This window comes from Lutra lutra, chromosome 9 (genome assembly GCF_902655055.1).
Source record: "Lutra lutra chromosome 9, mLutLut1.2, whole genome shotgun sequence".
NCBI classification, from domain to species: Eukaryota; Metazoa; Chordata; class Mammalia; order Carnivora; family Mustelidae; genus Lutra; species Lutra lutra.
The window spans coordinates 116095221-116109656 of NC_062286.1; the positions used below are offsets into that span (position 1 = coordinate 116095221).

At 60.7% G+C, this 14436-nt stretch overlaps 1 protein-coding gene across 12 annotated transcripts in view; it reads right to left on the reverse strand.

The window, feature by feature from the left end:
- Nucleotides 1-437: 437 nt before the first annotated feature.
- The window catches only part of SNPH (syntaphilin), a 35017-nt gene continuing 21018 nt past the window's right edge, over nt 438-14436 (reverse strand). For 2 of the 12 annotated variants that reach the window (XM_047746214.1, XM_047746212.1), the window contains 4 exons: nt 10972-11068; nt 10167-10274; nt 6631-6780; nt 438-3553 (listed from right to left, as the gene is read on the reverse strand). In XM_047746214.1, coding sequence (XP_047602170.1) covers nt 2380-3553; nt 6631-6780; nt 10167-10274; nt 10972-11021 — 1482 coding nt within the window. In that variant the 5' untranslated portion in view covers nt 11022-11068 and the 3' untranslated portion in view covers nt 438-2379. Of the gene's footprint in view, nt 3554-6630; nt 6781-10166; nt 10374-10971; nt 11620-12346; nt 12375-12444; nt 12617-13356; nt 13485-14436 lie in introns of those variants that run through there. The other 10 variants (XM_047746211.1, XM_047746207.1, XM_047746213.1 and 7 more) reach the window with 9 other exon arrangements.

A 14436-nucleotide genomic window follows, 5' to 3' on the forward strand; every position in this document is an offset into this window, starting at 1 on the left:
CTGCGGTACTGGGGCCGGGAGCCCGAGCCAGCAGGCCGCTGTGCTTCCCCGCTCACTCTGAGCCTCGGGCGCCACGCTGCCCCCTTTGCATAGATGCGGACACTGAGCACACGCGTGGGCACATGGAGGGCTGGACGAGGGCCGCCAGCCGGCGTGCTCTTGGGGTCCATCCCGGGGCCGGGTGCAGAGCCACCGCCTCCACTGACACGAGAAAGAAATGCCCATTGAGGGCCCCAAGAGAGAAGAGCCTTGACGTTGTGGGCGAGGGCTCCGCAACCCTGAGCAGTGGCCCCACTCACCTCGGGCGTGGCCCTTCACTGGGACCTCCAGTGGGACCCAGCGGACTAAGGCCCCGACCACTGAAACACGAGACACGACAAGAAGGCCACAGAGAGCAAGACACAGACAGAAGCAGAGGGGCTATGTGGCTTGACTGAATTCCAGTGTGAAAAATATATAGATTTCATGTTGTCAAATATAGTCAGACATTTATTTTCTTGGCAAAGCTTGGACTATTTCTAAGGAGATGCTACGCAGCTCCGTGAGTGCACAGCACGGGAGGCAGGGTCCACGGCCAGGCCCGGCTTGGCTTTGGATTGGGTGTGTCCACGGCCCCTCCATGGCACAACCCCAGTGTCTGTGGGGCAGCCCCAGCCAGGCCCCAGGACTTCAGGTGCGCTTCTGCTGGGGTGGTGGTGCTCTGCAAAGGACGGGTGGTGTGAGGCCCCAGCCAGGGAAAGGAGGCTTTGGAGGCACAAAGCATGTGGCAGAGGGGGCTGCCGGCCCCATGGCTGAGCTGGCTGCCCACTCCCAGTGCATGCAGGGCCCCCCCTTTGATTGGAGGGTGCAGAGAAGAAAGGCGGAGCCCCCAACTCGGGCGGCAGCTGTGGGAGCAGCGGGGGCCGGTGAGCAACCTTGGCAGAGAACCAGTGGCCCCAGGGCCAGAGGAATGAGTAAGATACAGGGTCCCGCCAGGGCCACCTGCCCCCCATGTGGGGCCTAATCTCTGAAGAGTGGGAGGGGCCACCAGACGGGTATAAGCCCCACTGGGGAGAAGGAGCGGGTTTACTTTGTCAAATAATAGTGGTGGTAAAAGGTCAGCAGCTTTGCTGGGGGACCCAATGTCGGGTCCCAGGGAAGGAGGGGGGACAGTGAAGCTTCCCAGGCCAAGTGGCCTCAGGGCTGTGAGCAGGGAGGCCCCGTCCTTGCCTGGGAGATGACCCGGGTGCCCTGCTTTGGCCTGGACAAACATCATGGCTTCCGTATCTCATCTTGCCGTCCATCCTGCTGGCTTTCCTCCAGAGGCAGCTAGGTCTAAGTTTAGGAGCCCTACTAGAATGCAAGCAGCCCCTCAGTGGAGATGCTGGGGCGCATGAGAGCCAAGCCCCAAAGTGAACATAGTGCAAAGTGGAAGCTGGGCCCGAGGCCCCCAGTGAAACTCGGGCTGAGCTTCAGGGGCCATCATGGCCCCTAGCTTCTCAAACCAGCGGAGGATTGCCGAGTCCAGCCCTCCTGCCAGCCTGCCGGACCTTGTCTCAGAAGGCTGGAGGAGCGCCCCTGAACTGCCGGCCCCTGCCTCCTCCTCTCTGGCCGGCAGAGGCTCCAGCCCCAGCACTAGCCTGTCTGGCTCAGCTCTCACAGGAAGAACGGTCTGACACAGCCAGAAGCGCGGAGAGGGAAACAGAGCCTGGGGAAGGTCTCGGACAGACAGACACAGAAGCCACACTGCGCTCTGCCGCCTCTTGCCCATCACCGTCTTTCCACCGGCCCATGCCTATGGCCTGACTACACTTCCGAATCCCAAAGCGAGGAGCAGTTGGAAGATGCTAGAACTGCAGCTGGGGCCCAGGGGTTGCAGACCCTGATGAGAGTCCTGGGCTGGTAGCATGTACTCTGGGGGGCAGCTGCCTCCACGCAAGAAGGTAATACTAGCCCAGAAGGCTGGACTGAGGGCAGGGGGTGGCTGGGGAGGAGGCTTGGATGGGCAGCAATGGGATGGGACCCGGGGTGGGGGTGGGGAGGCTCCCCTGGGCACCTCAGGCCCAGCCTCCCCACATCGACACCCCGGAGACTTCTGGGCAGGGGCGGGCGGCCCTGTGTGAAGGTTCAGGTGGGCTGGGTTGGGGAACCTCCCCACCTCCTCGCTCTGCAATGTGTCCCTTCCGTGTGCCTCTCTGCCTTTGGTCTTTCTTCCTTTGTCTCCTATCACAGTTTGGGGTGCCTTCCCCCAACCCCGACTCCCAGCCCCCGACACTGTTCACATCCCCTACCCGAAACTAAATCAAGCAGCTGAGGCCCCCGGGGCATGAGCAGGAGGAGAGCGGCACCCCTACGATTATTGGTCAGGCCGACAGAGCTGCTGGCCGGGGCCGCACACGCTCACAGCTGGGAGCTGCCGGCCGCCTGGCTTGGACCCTGCTGGCCCAGCGAGCGGCAGCTGATCCTGCGGATGGAGTGCAAGGCCACAGTGCAGCAGCCCCGCAGCAGGGAGCTGATGTTGTAAATGGGCTGGCCCTGGCGCCGCTGGGAGCGGCACAGCCAGGCCACCGTGGGCACGGCCGGTACCACCACAGCCAGCAGATCCACGATGTAGTGGCGGCTCCAGTAGCTCTTGGGTTCCTTCTCAGCGGCCGCCTCCTCCTCCTCTTCCACGGGGCATGCCACACTCACCGATGGGCCTGGGCTGGGGTTGGCACCGGGCCGGTGTGGGCTCGGCCCCCGGGTGATGGGCTCCGGGGCCTCTAGCTCGTCCCCCACCATCACCACCACGGCGGAGCTGCAGTCTTTGGGCCCTGGGGGGTGGGGCTCCGGCTCTGGGCCCCTGTCCCCCGATTCAGGGACTGCTCCGCAGACCTGGGCCTGGGTCACTTTCTCCAGGATGGCGTCCAGGTCCGGCTGGTACTGCACGAAGTCCGTCTGGATGGCGCGCTCCTGCATGCAGCTGGCCTGCACGCCGGCCTCCAGGCCACACAGAAGCTTCTCGTAGGTGTTGCTGGCGGGGAAGCGGGGGCCCAGGCCAAAGCTGCTGTGCAACGAGCCCTCCTCAGGGCCGCAGTCCACCCCCGATGACAGCAGGCTGCTGGCCTCCAGCGCGTCCGTCCGGCTCAGCGTGTCCTCGGTCCCCACGAAACCGCTGTCAGCCCCGTCCTCTGCAGAGGCCCCGTGGTGGTCGCCGGGGGGTCGGTCGCCGCAGACAGCAGGGTCACTCAGCTTGGTGTAGGTGGAGCTGCGGGTGAGGGAGCGGGCGGGGGACCCGCCGGCCGACTCCCCAGCGCCGTCTTCCTTGGCTGTGCCGTTCTGGGCCACTTCCATGCTGTGCAGCAGTGTCTCCAGCTTCTTGTTCTGAATGTTGATGTCCACGAAGTACTTCTGCAGCCCCTTGTCCTTGTCGATCAGGTTGTTCTTGACGGTGTCGATGACCTGCTTGAGCTGCTTGATCTCCTTGCGCGCCTCCTTCAGGGCCAGCTGCGCCTCCACACGGTGGCACTCCTCCTCGATCCAGTCCTCCTGCATGCGCGACAGCTGCGTCTTCAGGTCATCGATCTCCGTGTCCCTGGAAGCAGAGAAGACACACATGCTCACTGCCCGGCCTGTCACCGCCACCAAGGACAAGCAGGAAAGAGCTGTCACCAAGGACAGAGGGCCTGTGCCTCCCCGCCCAGAGTTAGACACAAAAGGCCTGACTCAGTGCCTCCTTCTCACTCCAGAGGGGTGGGGGGTGGCCAAGGGACCTCCTCCCTCTACTTCCCGGGGTCGGGGTGGGGAGGAAGGAATGTCCAGGCCCCTCTGCATCCCCAGCCCTGGAGACCGAAATGCAGACGACTGTCCCCACTTAAATCCATTACCTACAGGAGAGATTAGACAAGAGAGACGCCCAGCGTATAAACAGATGCTTACTGCTATAGAAACCAAACACACCCACTTTAATATCTTAACATAAGACAGTCAGAACTAAACATAAAATTTCTCCTCCATGGGAAGGGACATGGCCTCCTACAAAAGCCAGTAGTGAAGACTATCCGCGGGGGGTCCTGACCGGAGTCACCCCCCCCCCCGCCCCCTGGGGGATATGCAGCAGGCTGCCCTGCTTTACTGATAGAACTTACTGCCACTGTGTGCGTGGCGGGGGGGGGGGGGGGGGCTGCCGGCCTCACACCTCCCCTCAGTTCCCGGGATGAAACGTGGTAGGTGCGACAGAAGAAAACGGTAACCATAGGTGACTTTTATCCACACTGGTCATCTCTGCTTTGTATCTACTGTGAGGGGGATGGGCCAGAAAGATGGACAAGAAGGCAGAGGCCACTCCTGAGAGAAGAGGCCAGCAGCTGACAAACCAGACAAGGCACCCCAAGTCACAGCTGAATGTGGGGTGCAGGGGAGGGACGCGAGTTAGAAGCCCCTCCTGTTCAAGTCTGGTGGAAAAGGCAGCACGAGACAGGGCAGGACACAGTGAAGGCCGTGAGGGTAGAGGAAAGCCACTCCCGAGCCGGCAGATCCTGCAGGGTTGGGGGGCGGGGGGGACACATCCATCCTTGCACCAATGTGGCCCACGTGCCTCATGTTCACGGGAACTCAATCCACGCAGGGTGTGACCATCAGTCTGAGCGTGATGAGCCCAGCAGAAGGACCACCCCCGATCAAGCACCATGCGCTTAGCAGAGTCAGATAGGAGAGTCAGTTCAGGAAATGAGACCAGGAAGCGTGTGCTGTGCTATGTCGAGGGGTCTGGGCTGAGGCGCTGCGGTGGCCGGCAAGGTCAGCAATGGCATTATCTAGAAAGGGGCGGACTGGAGCGCCCAGCAGGACACAGACCTGTGATGGCAGCCAGTGAACCAGAGCTGCTCAGAGTGGCAATGGCAGATGGACCACCGGACATGGGGGACCCTTATTGGGGTTCATTGTAGGGAAACCCACTACCCTAATGCCGAGTGCCAGGAGGGAAAGTGAGCTTGGGGGAAGGGATGGGGCATGCTCAGTGGGGTGAGGCCCTTCCCCTCTCTCCTTAGAGCTGGTGGGACCCCAGCCAGGGAGCTCTGCCTTCCCCACCCTGGCTAGGACGCTGCATTTGAATTAAGCCTTGAAGGATGAGTTTGCCAAGGAAGCAAGATGGGGGCAAGGCCATCTCAGGAAGTGGGGACACAGCAAACAAAAAGCACAGGGTGTAGACACTTCTTTACAGAGAAGGCAAGGCTACTGCAGGGACGGGTATCAAAGTGAACACGGGGAGCGTGTGCGGCAAAGGGCTGCCACAGGTCCCCACAGGACTAATAGGCAGAGAGTGGTCAGGGGTTTGAGGTGGAGGCATGTCCACGCCAGGGCATCGTGCCCAAACCACACAGGGCAAATGGGCTGCCCGAGCCGCTGGGCCAGCCCTAGAAAGGAAGCCAGGAGACGGGCTGTCTGCTTCCTGAGCACAGGAGTGCAAGCGGCCAGGCAGACCCAGGCCACCACCGAGAAGACGATGGGAAATAAAAATAGAAATCCCAACTCGACAGAGAAGGAGGCCACAGAATGCCACCTGTAAGTTCCCGTAATTCAAAACCACAGCAGATCCAAACCGCATCAGCTATCAGGCAGAGATCTGGTCATGGAAGACGCGCTCACGCATATGAAATGCTTCCGTTTATATGTGATGTCCAGAACAGATGAATCCATAAAGACAGAGGGACGAGAGGCTACCAGCGGCGTGGGCCATGACTGCTAACGAGGAACGGTGTGGGGTGATGAGAATGTTCTGGGACTGGATCCCGGTGAGGGTTGCATGATTCTGTGCCTACATTAAACATCACTGAATGGTACACCTGAGAGAGGGAGCCTGTACCGGACGTGAATGACATGTCCCTAATGCTGCAGTTTTACAAAAAGAGAAAAGAGGGAAGAAGCCATGGTTATGTCGGCCCGCCCTGCCCCCAGACCCCGGGGCGGCCCAGAGTCAGCTGTGTGTTCAAACAGACACCTTCCAAAGGGGATGATGAGGATGACAGAGAGTCAGAGAGCAGCGCTGAAGCTGCAATGGTAAAGGCGAAGCCAGTGGCCCAGGACGGTAGCAGCCGAGAGGGTCAGGATTGGCCCTCAGGTCTGGAGATTGAGCTCAGAGGGCACCATGGGGGCTCCCGGGGACCCCTGGGCTGAGTAGGAGCGAGAGAAAGGTTCTCATGATCTCCTATCCTCTGTAAGCAGATGAGCCAGAAAGGACTCCAGGGCCTGAAGGGGTGGGTTCAGAGCCCCCTGGTGACTCCCTGAGCAGAAGCCAAGGGGGGCCGAGGGGTTGTTTCTCCCTGGCAGAGAGGGTAAGCTAGGAATATGCCCTGCGCTCCCCACTCCCCAGGTGGAAAGGAGCCAGGGACTAACAAGTGGCCCAAAGGGGCTGCCAGGCTCAGACTGGGAGAGCACCGCCATGGGTGTGGGGAGGATCAGGAGGCCGGCCGGGAGAGCAGCTGAAGGGAGGAGGGGGATGGCTGGGGGCTCCAGAAAGGGGCTCCTACAGGGCTTCGCTCAAAGGGAAAGGGCAGGCTGGGTGCTGGAAAGCCCTCAGCCGCTCCTTTCTCCCAGAAGTGCCCCGGGGCCCTGCGGCCTCTCCATGTGGCGAGGGCAGTGCGTCTCCAGGGCTGTCCCTGGCCAACGGCTCACCGGTCCTGCAGCCGGTCCTGGGTGTCCTTCAGCCGTGCCTTCAGGTGCCGGATGCACACCTCCTTCTGCTGCAGGGGCGTCAGGTACTGCTCTGGGGTGGGCGGCTTGACACCATGGTTGTCGCTGCACAGCGTGTACTTCATGGAGCGCCTGCAAGGGGACATGTGTCAGCCGAGAGGGGGGAAGATGCCCTCACTGTCCTGGTCCCATGGCCACCAGATGGCTCCGGGCTAGGTATCCCACAGTGGCCCGTGTGGGCATGAGAACATGCAGGCCTTCTGAAGGTAGGATTTGTTAAAGCTCTTCTGAATGAAGACCCCAATGGGGAGCCTGGGGCTCTCCTAGTCAGGGGTGAGGACACAGGACGGAGCAGGTGCATGGCCTGGCACCGTGTGGGGCGCTCTGCTGATGCTGCCTTCTCAGTCCTAGGGGGGAATCCCAGAACTCTGGTGTGTGGTCTCTGAACCCAGAGAACGAGGTGGGGGCCAGAGGCTGGCAGGGGTGCACCCCCCTCCGCGTAATTCTCCCAGGGCCTGTGGGGGTGGGGTAAGGACTCACCCCGGGGTAGGAGGACGTACCCTCAGAGCTGAGAGCCTTCACCGCTGGGCCTGCAGGACCCCGAGGGGGTACTGGGAGCAGGCACAACCATCTCCAAACCCATGCCCCGGTGCCCTCCTTGCTGTCCTCATGTACATGCGGGCTTGCACGACTATGCACATGCATGTGCTCGGTGTGCACAGCTGAGTACGATGACCCCGGTCCATGCGTGCCTGCACACCCACCTCCGTGTTTGCACACCTGTGCCTCCCACCGCCCTGTGGCCACCCTCAGGGACACTCACAGGGACTAACTGTGTAACACATGGGGTCACACAAATGCAGACGCTTTCCGCCCCCACCTCCTTCCACATGTGTGAACACCCACATTCTGGGCAGCCACTTGCTCACAGCTGTGCCCTGAGGTGGTAGCAAGCCAGGGGCACAGGCCGCCCAGCCTGGGGTGGCACAGACGTGTGTGTGTGTGTGTGTGTGTGTGTGTGTTCAGCACTCCCTGGCCTCAGCACTGCAAAGTGGAGGAATTCCCACCCAGTGGAGGAGGAGGGAAGGCCAGACCTTGTGCCCATGAAGGACAGCACCCAGTCCCAACATCCTGTGGCCCAGCTGCCTCCACCCACAGCCTCTGGCCTGCTGCTTGCTCTGGGAAACCTCTTTGGATTGTGGCTAATGGCCCGGGGCAGGTTGTCAGGCAGCCTGGCAGAGTCCCGCGGCCATCCCACGCTGCTCCTTCAGGGGACGGAGACACCAGATTTAGGGAGGGGCAATGACATCCACAGATCTGAAGAAGACAGGCCCAGGTTTGCTGAAGCGGCCACACCAGAGGCAGTTTGGAAGGTTCCGGGGGAGCCATCTAACGTTTACTGAGAAAAAGTAGCGCAGACTGTCCGCCACCAGCGAGAACACGTGGCTAGAGGTACAGAGAAACGGGAATGATTCTCTCCTGCTGACTCACCTTGTCCTCCCTGGGTATGACTCAAGTCCTATCACAAGCTGGCCTGTTTTTGGCATGACAAGGGGCATGTGTCATGGGTTGGAGCTGGGGACGTCCCCTCTGCGGGGCACCGTGCCAGGACTTGGGCTAGAGGGGCGCAGAGAGGCGGTGAATGGGAAGGGGCTCCTGCCCAGGCCCCGGGCACACGAATTAAACTAGGACAGTTGAGAATTGGAGAAGAAGCACTTTTCACTCTTCCCATTTGCCAAGTGTTTTTTTCTAATGTAGTATTTCACGCTCATACATTTTTAGTCATTAGCTCTATCTTTGCAGAAAATATATATAAATAACCGAGAAGGGGGCACCTGGGTGGCTCAGTGGGTTAAAGCCTCTGCCTTTGGCTCAGGGCATGATCCCAGGGTCCTGGGATGGAGCCCCACATCAGGCTCTCTGCTCGGCAGGGAGCCTACTTCCCCCTCTCTCTCTGCCTGCCTCTGCCTACTTGTGATCTCTGTCAAATAAATAAATAAAATCTTTAAAAATAATCACATTGGAAAGAGAAATTGAACTTTAAAATAAATAAATAAATAAATAAATAAATAACCAAGAAGAAGAGGATACTGTAACCCATGGGTGTCTGCTGTTCCCACCTCAGGGTGCCTGTGTGCACTGAGGCCACAGCCAAGGTCCCCCTGCTTGCCCACAGCTGCCACTGTCCACATGGGCAAGAAGACCCTCCCACGGGGCGGCGCACAGACTCAGGGCTGGGATCATCCCTGCGTCATAACTGCAGTTATGACGGGAAAAATCAGCTGCTAATGAGAAAGTGTTCAAGTTGCCAACTGGGTACTATCCAAAATGTGAGCACATCATCGTGTTCACACTCCTTGTGCTTGGGGTGGGGTCCTGGCCAGGAGGCTGGGGCATGGGTCCTGCACGCGTGCGTCACCCATTCCATGCGTCAAGGTGGAAAACTCTGAGAATGGCTGCCTCGGCGCAATCTGAGTATCGCTTCCCACCAATGACATCCTCTCCGCTGGAAGAGCAAGACCAGCCTTCCCACGTGGCCGACGGAGCTACAGGTCAGCCTTGGTGGCTTGGGACGCTCATGTGGGACCCAAATCCTCATGGTGGCAGCTCCCCTTTATGGGCCACCTGCAGACATCGACTCAACGAGGACTGCGGGATGTTAGCCCCACTTGACAGATAAGGGAATGCAGGCTCAGGGACAGGAAGTGTGAACGCCCAGTCCGCACTCCCCGAGCTCCGGACTCCGCTGGGGGATCAGGATGGAATGCTTAGCATCACTTCACCTGCCTCCCCAGCCTGCTTTTCTGGTTCCATTCTGCCATTCCTGAGTGCACAACATAGCCTATGCCACATCCTACTACACTCAGCCTCCCAAGCCAGCTGCACCCCTGCTGCCACACAGGTGGTCCGCCGCCCGAGTGGCCTGCCCCTCTCCATTCTTGCCTTTCCCCCAGGAGAACCCCAATTCTGTGCACAGAGCTGGGGTACCAGGGACAATGCTGGTGGCCCCCATGCCACCTGCCCAGCAGCCACAGCCAGTGCCATCCCCCAGTGCCAGCCGGGTGTGGACAGAATCCCTGGGGTAGGTGTCCCTTTTCAGAAAACATGAGCTTCTTGTCATGGGGGTGGCCTTTCTACCTTCTTCCTTCCTGGCCCCGAGCTGACCTGATGCCTAGGGGTGTAGGAGCCTCTGCTCAGGGTGAGGACAAAAGCTATACCCCAAGGATGATGGAGCAGGAAGATGGGATGGGGTCTCCAACACTTCAGGGAGCTGCCTGCTGCTGAGGCCTGGTTCTGGGAGCATCACCCCTGGCTTGTGTAAGCCCCAGTCTTTGGGACAGGGAGTCCCAAAGCATACAGACAGTAGTTCCCCTTCCCTTTCTCAGGCAGGAACTGAGCCTCTGGGGAAATGAGCTGCTGGAGTCCTGTGAACGCCAGAGTCAGCCAGTGCCTGCCTAGCCACACGGGGCACAGGTGCAGGGGCACAGCTGGCCAGGCACGGGGGTGAGGGGGCTTACCTGGGCGTGGGACTGCTGTCGCTGCCCTTGTAGGAGCCTGAGTTGCTGCTGCTGCTGAGAGAGGAGGTGCCGTAGGCGTCCCGCACACTCACGGGGGGAGAGGTGCGCCTGGAGGCAGGAAGAAGAGGCAGGTGCTCGTTCTGGCTGGCGGGCAGCTGCGGGCACTGGGCAAACACCGCCAGGCCGCTGCGGCCCAAAGGGCCCCCGCTGTGGGGTCACGGGCCGGGGAGGGAGAGAAGCACAGGAGAGAGGGGGACGCACAGACATGGGTGACAGAACAGACAGCGCAAATCAAGATGGAAAACCAGGTGGAGGCCGCTCCTCCTGGCTCCCCAGGACAGGAATGGAGGCTGGGCGGGGCCAAAGGTCAGGTCCCATTTGCCCTCGCTAGGGGTCCTCAACTTCCAGGGTCCCCTGAGCCCCAGGGTGAGCCCTGCAGGGGCTGACACGGGTGGGGCAGAGGGGGCATGCAGGGGTAGGGACCGGACGAGGGGCACACACAAGCCAAAGGGAGGGCCAAGTGAGCCAGTGTGGAGGACAGCACGAGGCCCCTCTGGTCACTGGGAAGCTCGACAGCAATACTGAGGTGGAGGGACCCAGGGGTTTCACACGTCAGAGAACTTTATACCCACTGTGTCACTTGAGACCTTCAACAGCTCCTGGGGGAGGTGAGTGTTAGCAAGCCTGCTCTAAGGCTGGGAAAACTGGGGAGATGACTTGCTCAGGGACGCACTGTAAGTTGGTGGCAGGGGGGGGGGCAGAGACCCTCCCTCCTCCCACCCTCCAAAGCCAAGGGGACACTCACCTGCGGGATCCAGCAGAGGCCCGTCTACTGCCCGGCAGGGACATGGCCATGAGGCTGCGGGTCCGGGTGAGGGGCGGGAGAGGCGGTGTCCCCGGGGCTGAGGAGAGAGGGCGCGTTGGGGGTGCCGTGGGGAGGGCCGGACCAGGCCACGTCATTCTCTCGCTGGGGCCGCTGCCTGGCATGGCTTCTTCTCTTACCCTTCAGCAGGACACCCCAGGACCGAGTGAGGGCCTGGTGGGCCAGGCGCTAGCCACAGTGGCCTTCACCAGCGATGTTACCACACTCCTGCGCCCTGACTGAAAGTCTCGGTCGTCAGGGCCTCAGGAGCAGCCAGAAATCATAGATCCAACCCCGAGTTCTCCAGATGACTGAGTGTGGACAGCAAGCTTGAAGGCCTTGCCCAAGGTCACACAGGCATCGGGGCAGGGCCACCTGACCACCAGCGCAGCACTGCGTCCTCAACACTACAAGCCAGGCCCCCCGATCCCTGACTCAGACCCCACCCCGCGCTGGACAATCCTCCCTTCTCGGCGGGGGCTGCAAGCCGGAGCACTCCTGGAGCAGGACCAGGAACCCCAAGTTAGGCTGGGCTAGTCTCGACGTCACCGTCCCAGAGTGCTCGCTGGTGTGTGGCTTAGGGCTTCCTGTCTATGGGGAGACAAGACACCAACAGACCGGCACATGTGTAGAAAGACATATGGACACACATGAATGTGAAAAGGTACCACATCCCTGCCATTCCGAGAAAGGCTGCACACATCTCCGGGAGCATGCTTGGGGCCTGCCCATGCATTGGGACGTGCAACTGCCCCCCCACATGCGTGGGGCACATGGGCATGCTGTACCCCTCCATGCAAACATGCATGCTGACTGGCATGCGTCAGGACAGAGCACAAGCTCGAAGCAGATGAGGAAGGGGGCAAATGGTTACAGAAGCCCTCCTGGGGGCGGGGGTGGTTCTTGGTGGGCAGGAACAAGTAGGAAGCAACCAGGCCTGCAGAGACCCATCCTTGGCACTCTTGACAAGTGGGTAGAGGCTTAGGCCCCAAGGGCAGCCTATAGGGGTTTAAGGAGGCGGGAAGTCCCCTGTTGGGCTGGGCGTTGGCTGTTGTAGGAAGGAGTCCTGTACTGGGCATCATCGCAGAGCTCTGGGAGCCCGAGACGGAGGGACCTGGACTCTGGGCCGCCCCGAGTCCTGTGCCGGCTCCAGACAGCCCTGTTCCCTCCTTCCATGCTCAGAGCAGGGACTAAGGACAAGAGCCTGGGTTACTGAAGACGTGGCCAAGGACACCGTGCCCCGACCTTCCCCCATGCTGGAGAGAAGCGTTCACCGAGCCCCACTGCGCGCAGACCCCGGGCCAAGCTCATTACGTACAGTGCGCCATGGGCTCCTCCCAAAAACCCTATGAGGAAGCGCTGTGATTAGTCCCCGTACAGATGAGGAAGCTGAGCCTCCAAGAGGGAGGGACGCACCCCATTCACACCCCCAGCGTGGGGCAGGGCCAACAGGGGCAGGCCGGCACCAGCTGCGGAGGCTCAGACTGAGCCGGGGTCAGACTCCGGAGTCCCCTGGCCGGGCATCACCCCTTCCCACGTCATGGCCTCTGGGGAGCCCGCTCGGCCTGCCCCGTGGCGGGGCTGCCTCCTAAGGGGACAAAGGCACCGCTCAGGTGGCCTGTTTCCTGGCTGTGACACAGAACGGAGCCTGTTCCCCTGGAAGGCCCAGACACAGGTGGCATTGTCTACCCAGAGGTGTCGGGTGCCCGGCGTAGGCTTGTGACCTGAGCTTCTCGTCCCAGCTCGGGGAGGTGTCCCACCCATCATGCCCTGGTCACGGGCATGGACAAGGCCTCCTGGCACCGTTGGGCCAGCCCCTGCAGGAGGAACCATGGGACCTTAGTGCTCCCTGCACTTGTCAGGAAGACCATCAAGGCACGGCCTATGGGGCCAGAGGGGTGATTTGTTATCAGATTTGGGCCCGACGTGGCCCAGCTGCATGGCCGGACAGACCCTGGCTTCTAGTCCCGGGCAGCCTGGCTTCCCTGGAGCCTCACCCCTTCCCTTGCTTTTGGGATGATGCACTGAGGGGGCAGTGCCTTCAGGAGGACTTCCTGGCAAAGGCAAGACTCGGGTCGGAGGACAGGCCTCACTCTTCCAAGCCAGCTTGGGCCAGGGTTGCTACAGAGCTCAGAAACTCCAGGTGGAGGCCCAGGCCTCTGTCCAGGGAGGCAGGCCACATGCCTGGTTTGCCTTGGAGCTGAGTTGGCCTCAGTACAATGAGGGCTTTGTCTCAGCTGTCCCTGCTCCTACCTCACCTCCCTCCTCTGGCGCTCCCTCTTCTTTCCTCCCTGGCCAGGGGTGCTGGGAAGGGGACAGCGTTTGTACCTGGATGAACCCAGTGGTCTCCGGGGAGCCCAGAGCCAGCCATTCCTCTGGGACAGAGGTGGAAGTGGCATTTCCCCTGCTGGGATGGGACCTTGTAGGCGGGTTCCCTCATGGGAGGGCAGAAGCCACCCAGGCCCAAAGGGAGCCACCTCTCCAGGATCCTACTCAGAAGTTGGTGTGCTCTCTCCAGTCCTCCCTCCCTCCCCTTCTGGGCCCCAGAGAGGAGGCAGGTTGGCCATGGTGCGTGTGTCGCCTGTGCCGCCTGCCTGCTCCCAGAGTCCCCCAGCTCTGTGCCCAGGCAGCCAGAGCCGGCTGTTCGGAAGGGAAGGTGTGAGGGAACCCCTCACTGCGGGGGCTGGGCTGAGAGTCTCTTTTATCATTTCAACACCAGAGTAAAGGCAGGCCTTCCCTCCAACCTCCTCCACTTCCCCATCCTGCCTACACCATGACAACACCCACCCAGCAGGTCCCCAAAGGCCTACAGTGGGGGTCCAAGGGATACAGCGGGATCCAGGGAACAGGAGACAAAAGGATGCAGAAATAGAGCCAAACAGATCTGGGCTCAAATCCCAGCTCCGTCCTCTAGGTGCCTGCCTTGGGCAAGTCATACCCCTTCTCTGCATCTCAGCTTCCTCATCTGTGACAGAAGGTACCTCGTGGCCTACTGTAGCTGGGGCTTGGCCCAGCACTGTACACACTCAAAAGTGGGACTTGCCAGTATCTTGGAAGTTGATCGTTGCATCACAATGTCAGCTTCAAAACAGAAACACAGTCAAGGCATTACGTGGCCTCTCAAGGGTCAGAGAAAGCGTCTCCAAAAAGAAATTTACACTGGGTCTTGAGGGATGAATATGAGTTCGTCAGTCAGAGAAAGCAAGTGGGAGGGAAGGAGAAGGCTGGGCAGAGGCAGTGAGTCGGTTCAACGGCATGGCAGCCGAGGAAACCAGGGTGCCTGGTGAGGTCAGAGGCACAGTGGGGGTGGGGCTGCAGGATGAGGCAGTGCGAGGCCACACAGAGCCACATAAGCCAGGATCGTGGGCAACAGGAAGCCAAGGAAGGGCCTTGGAAGGGGGAGGGACT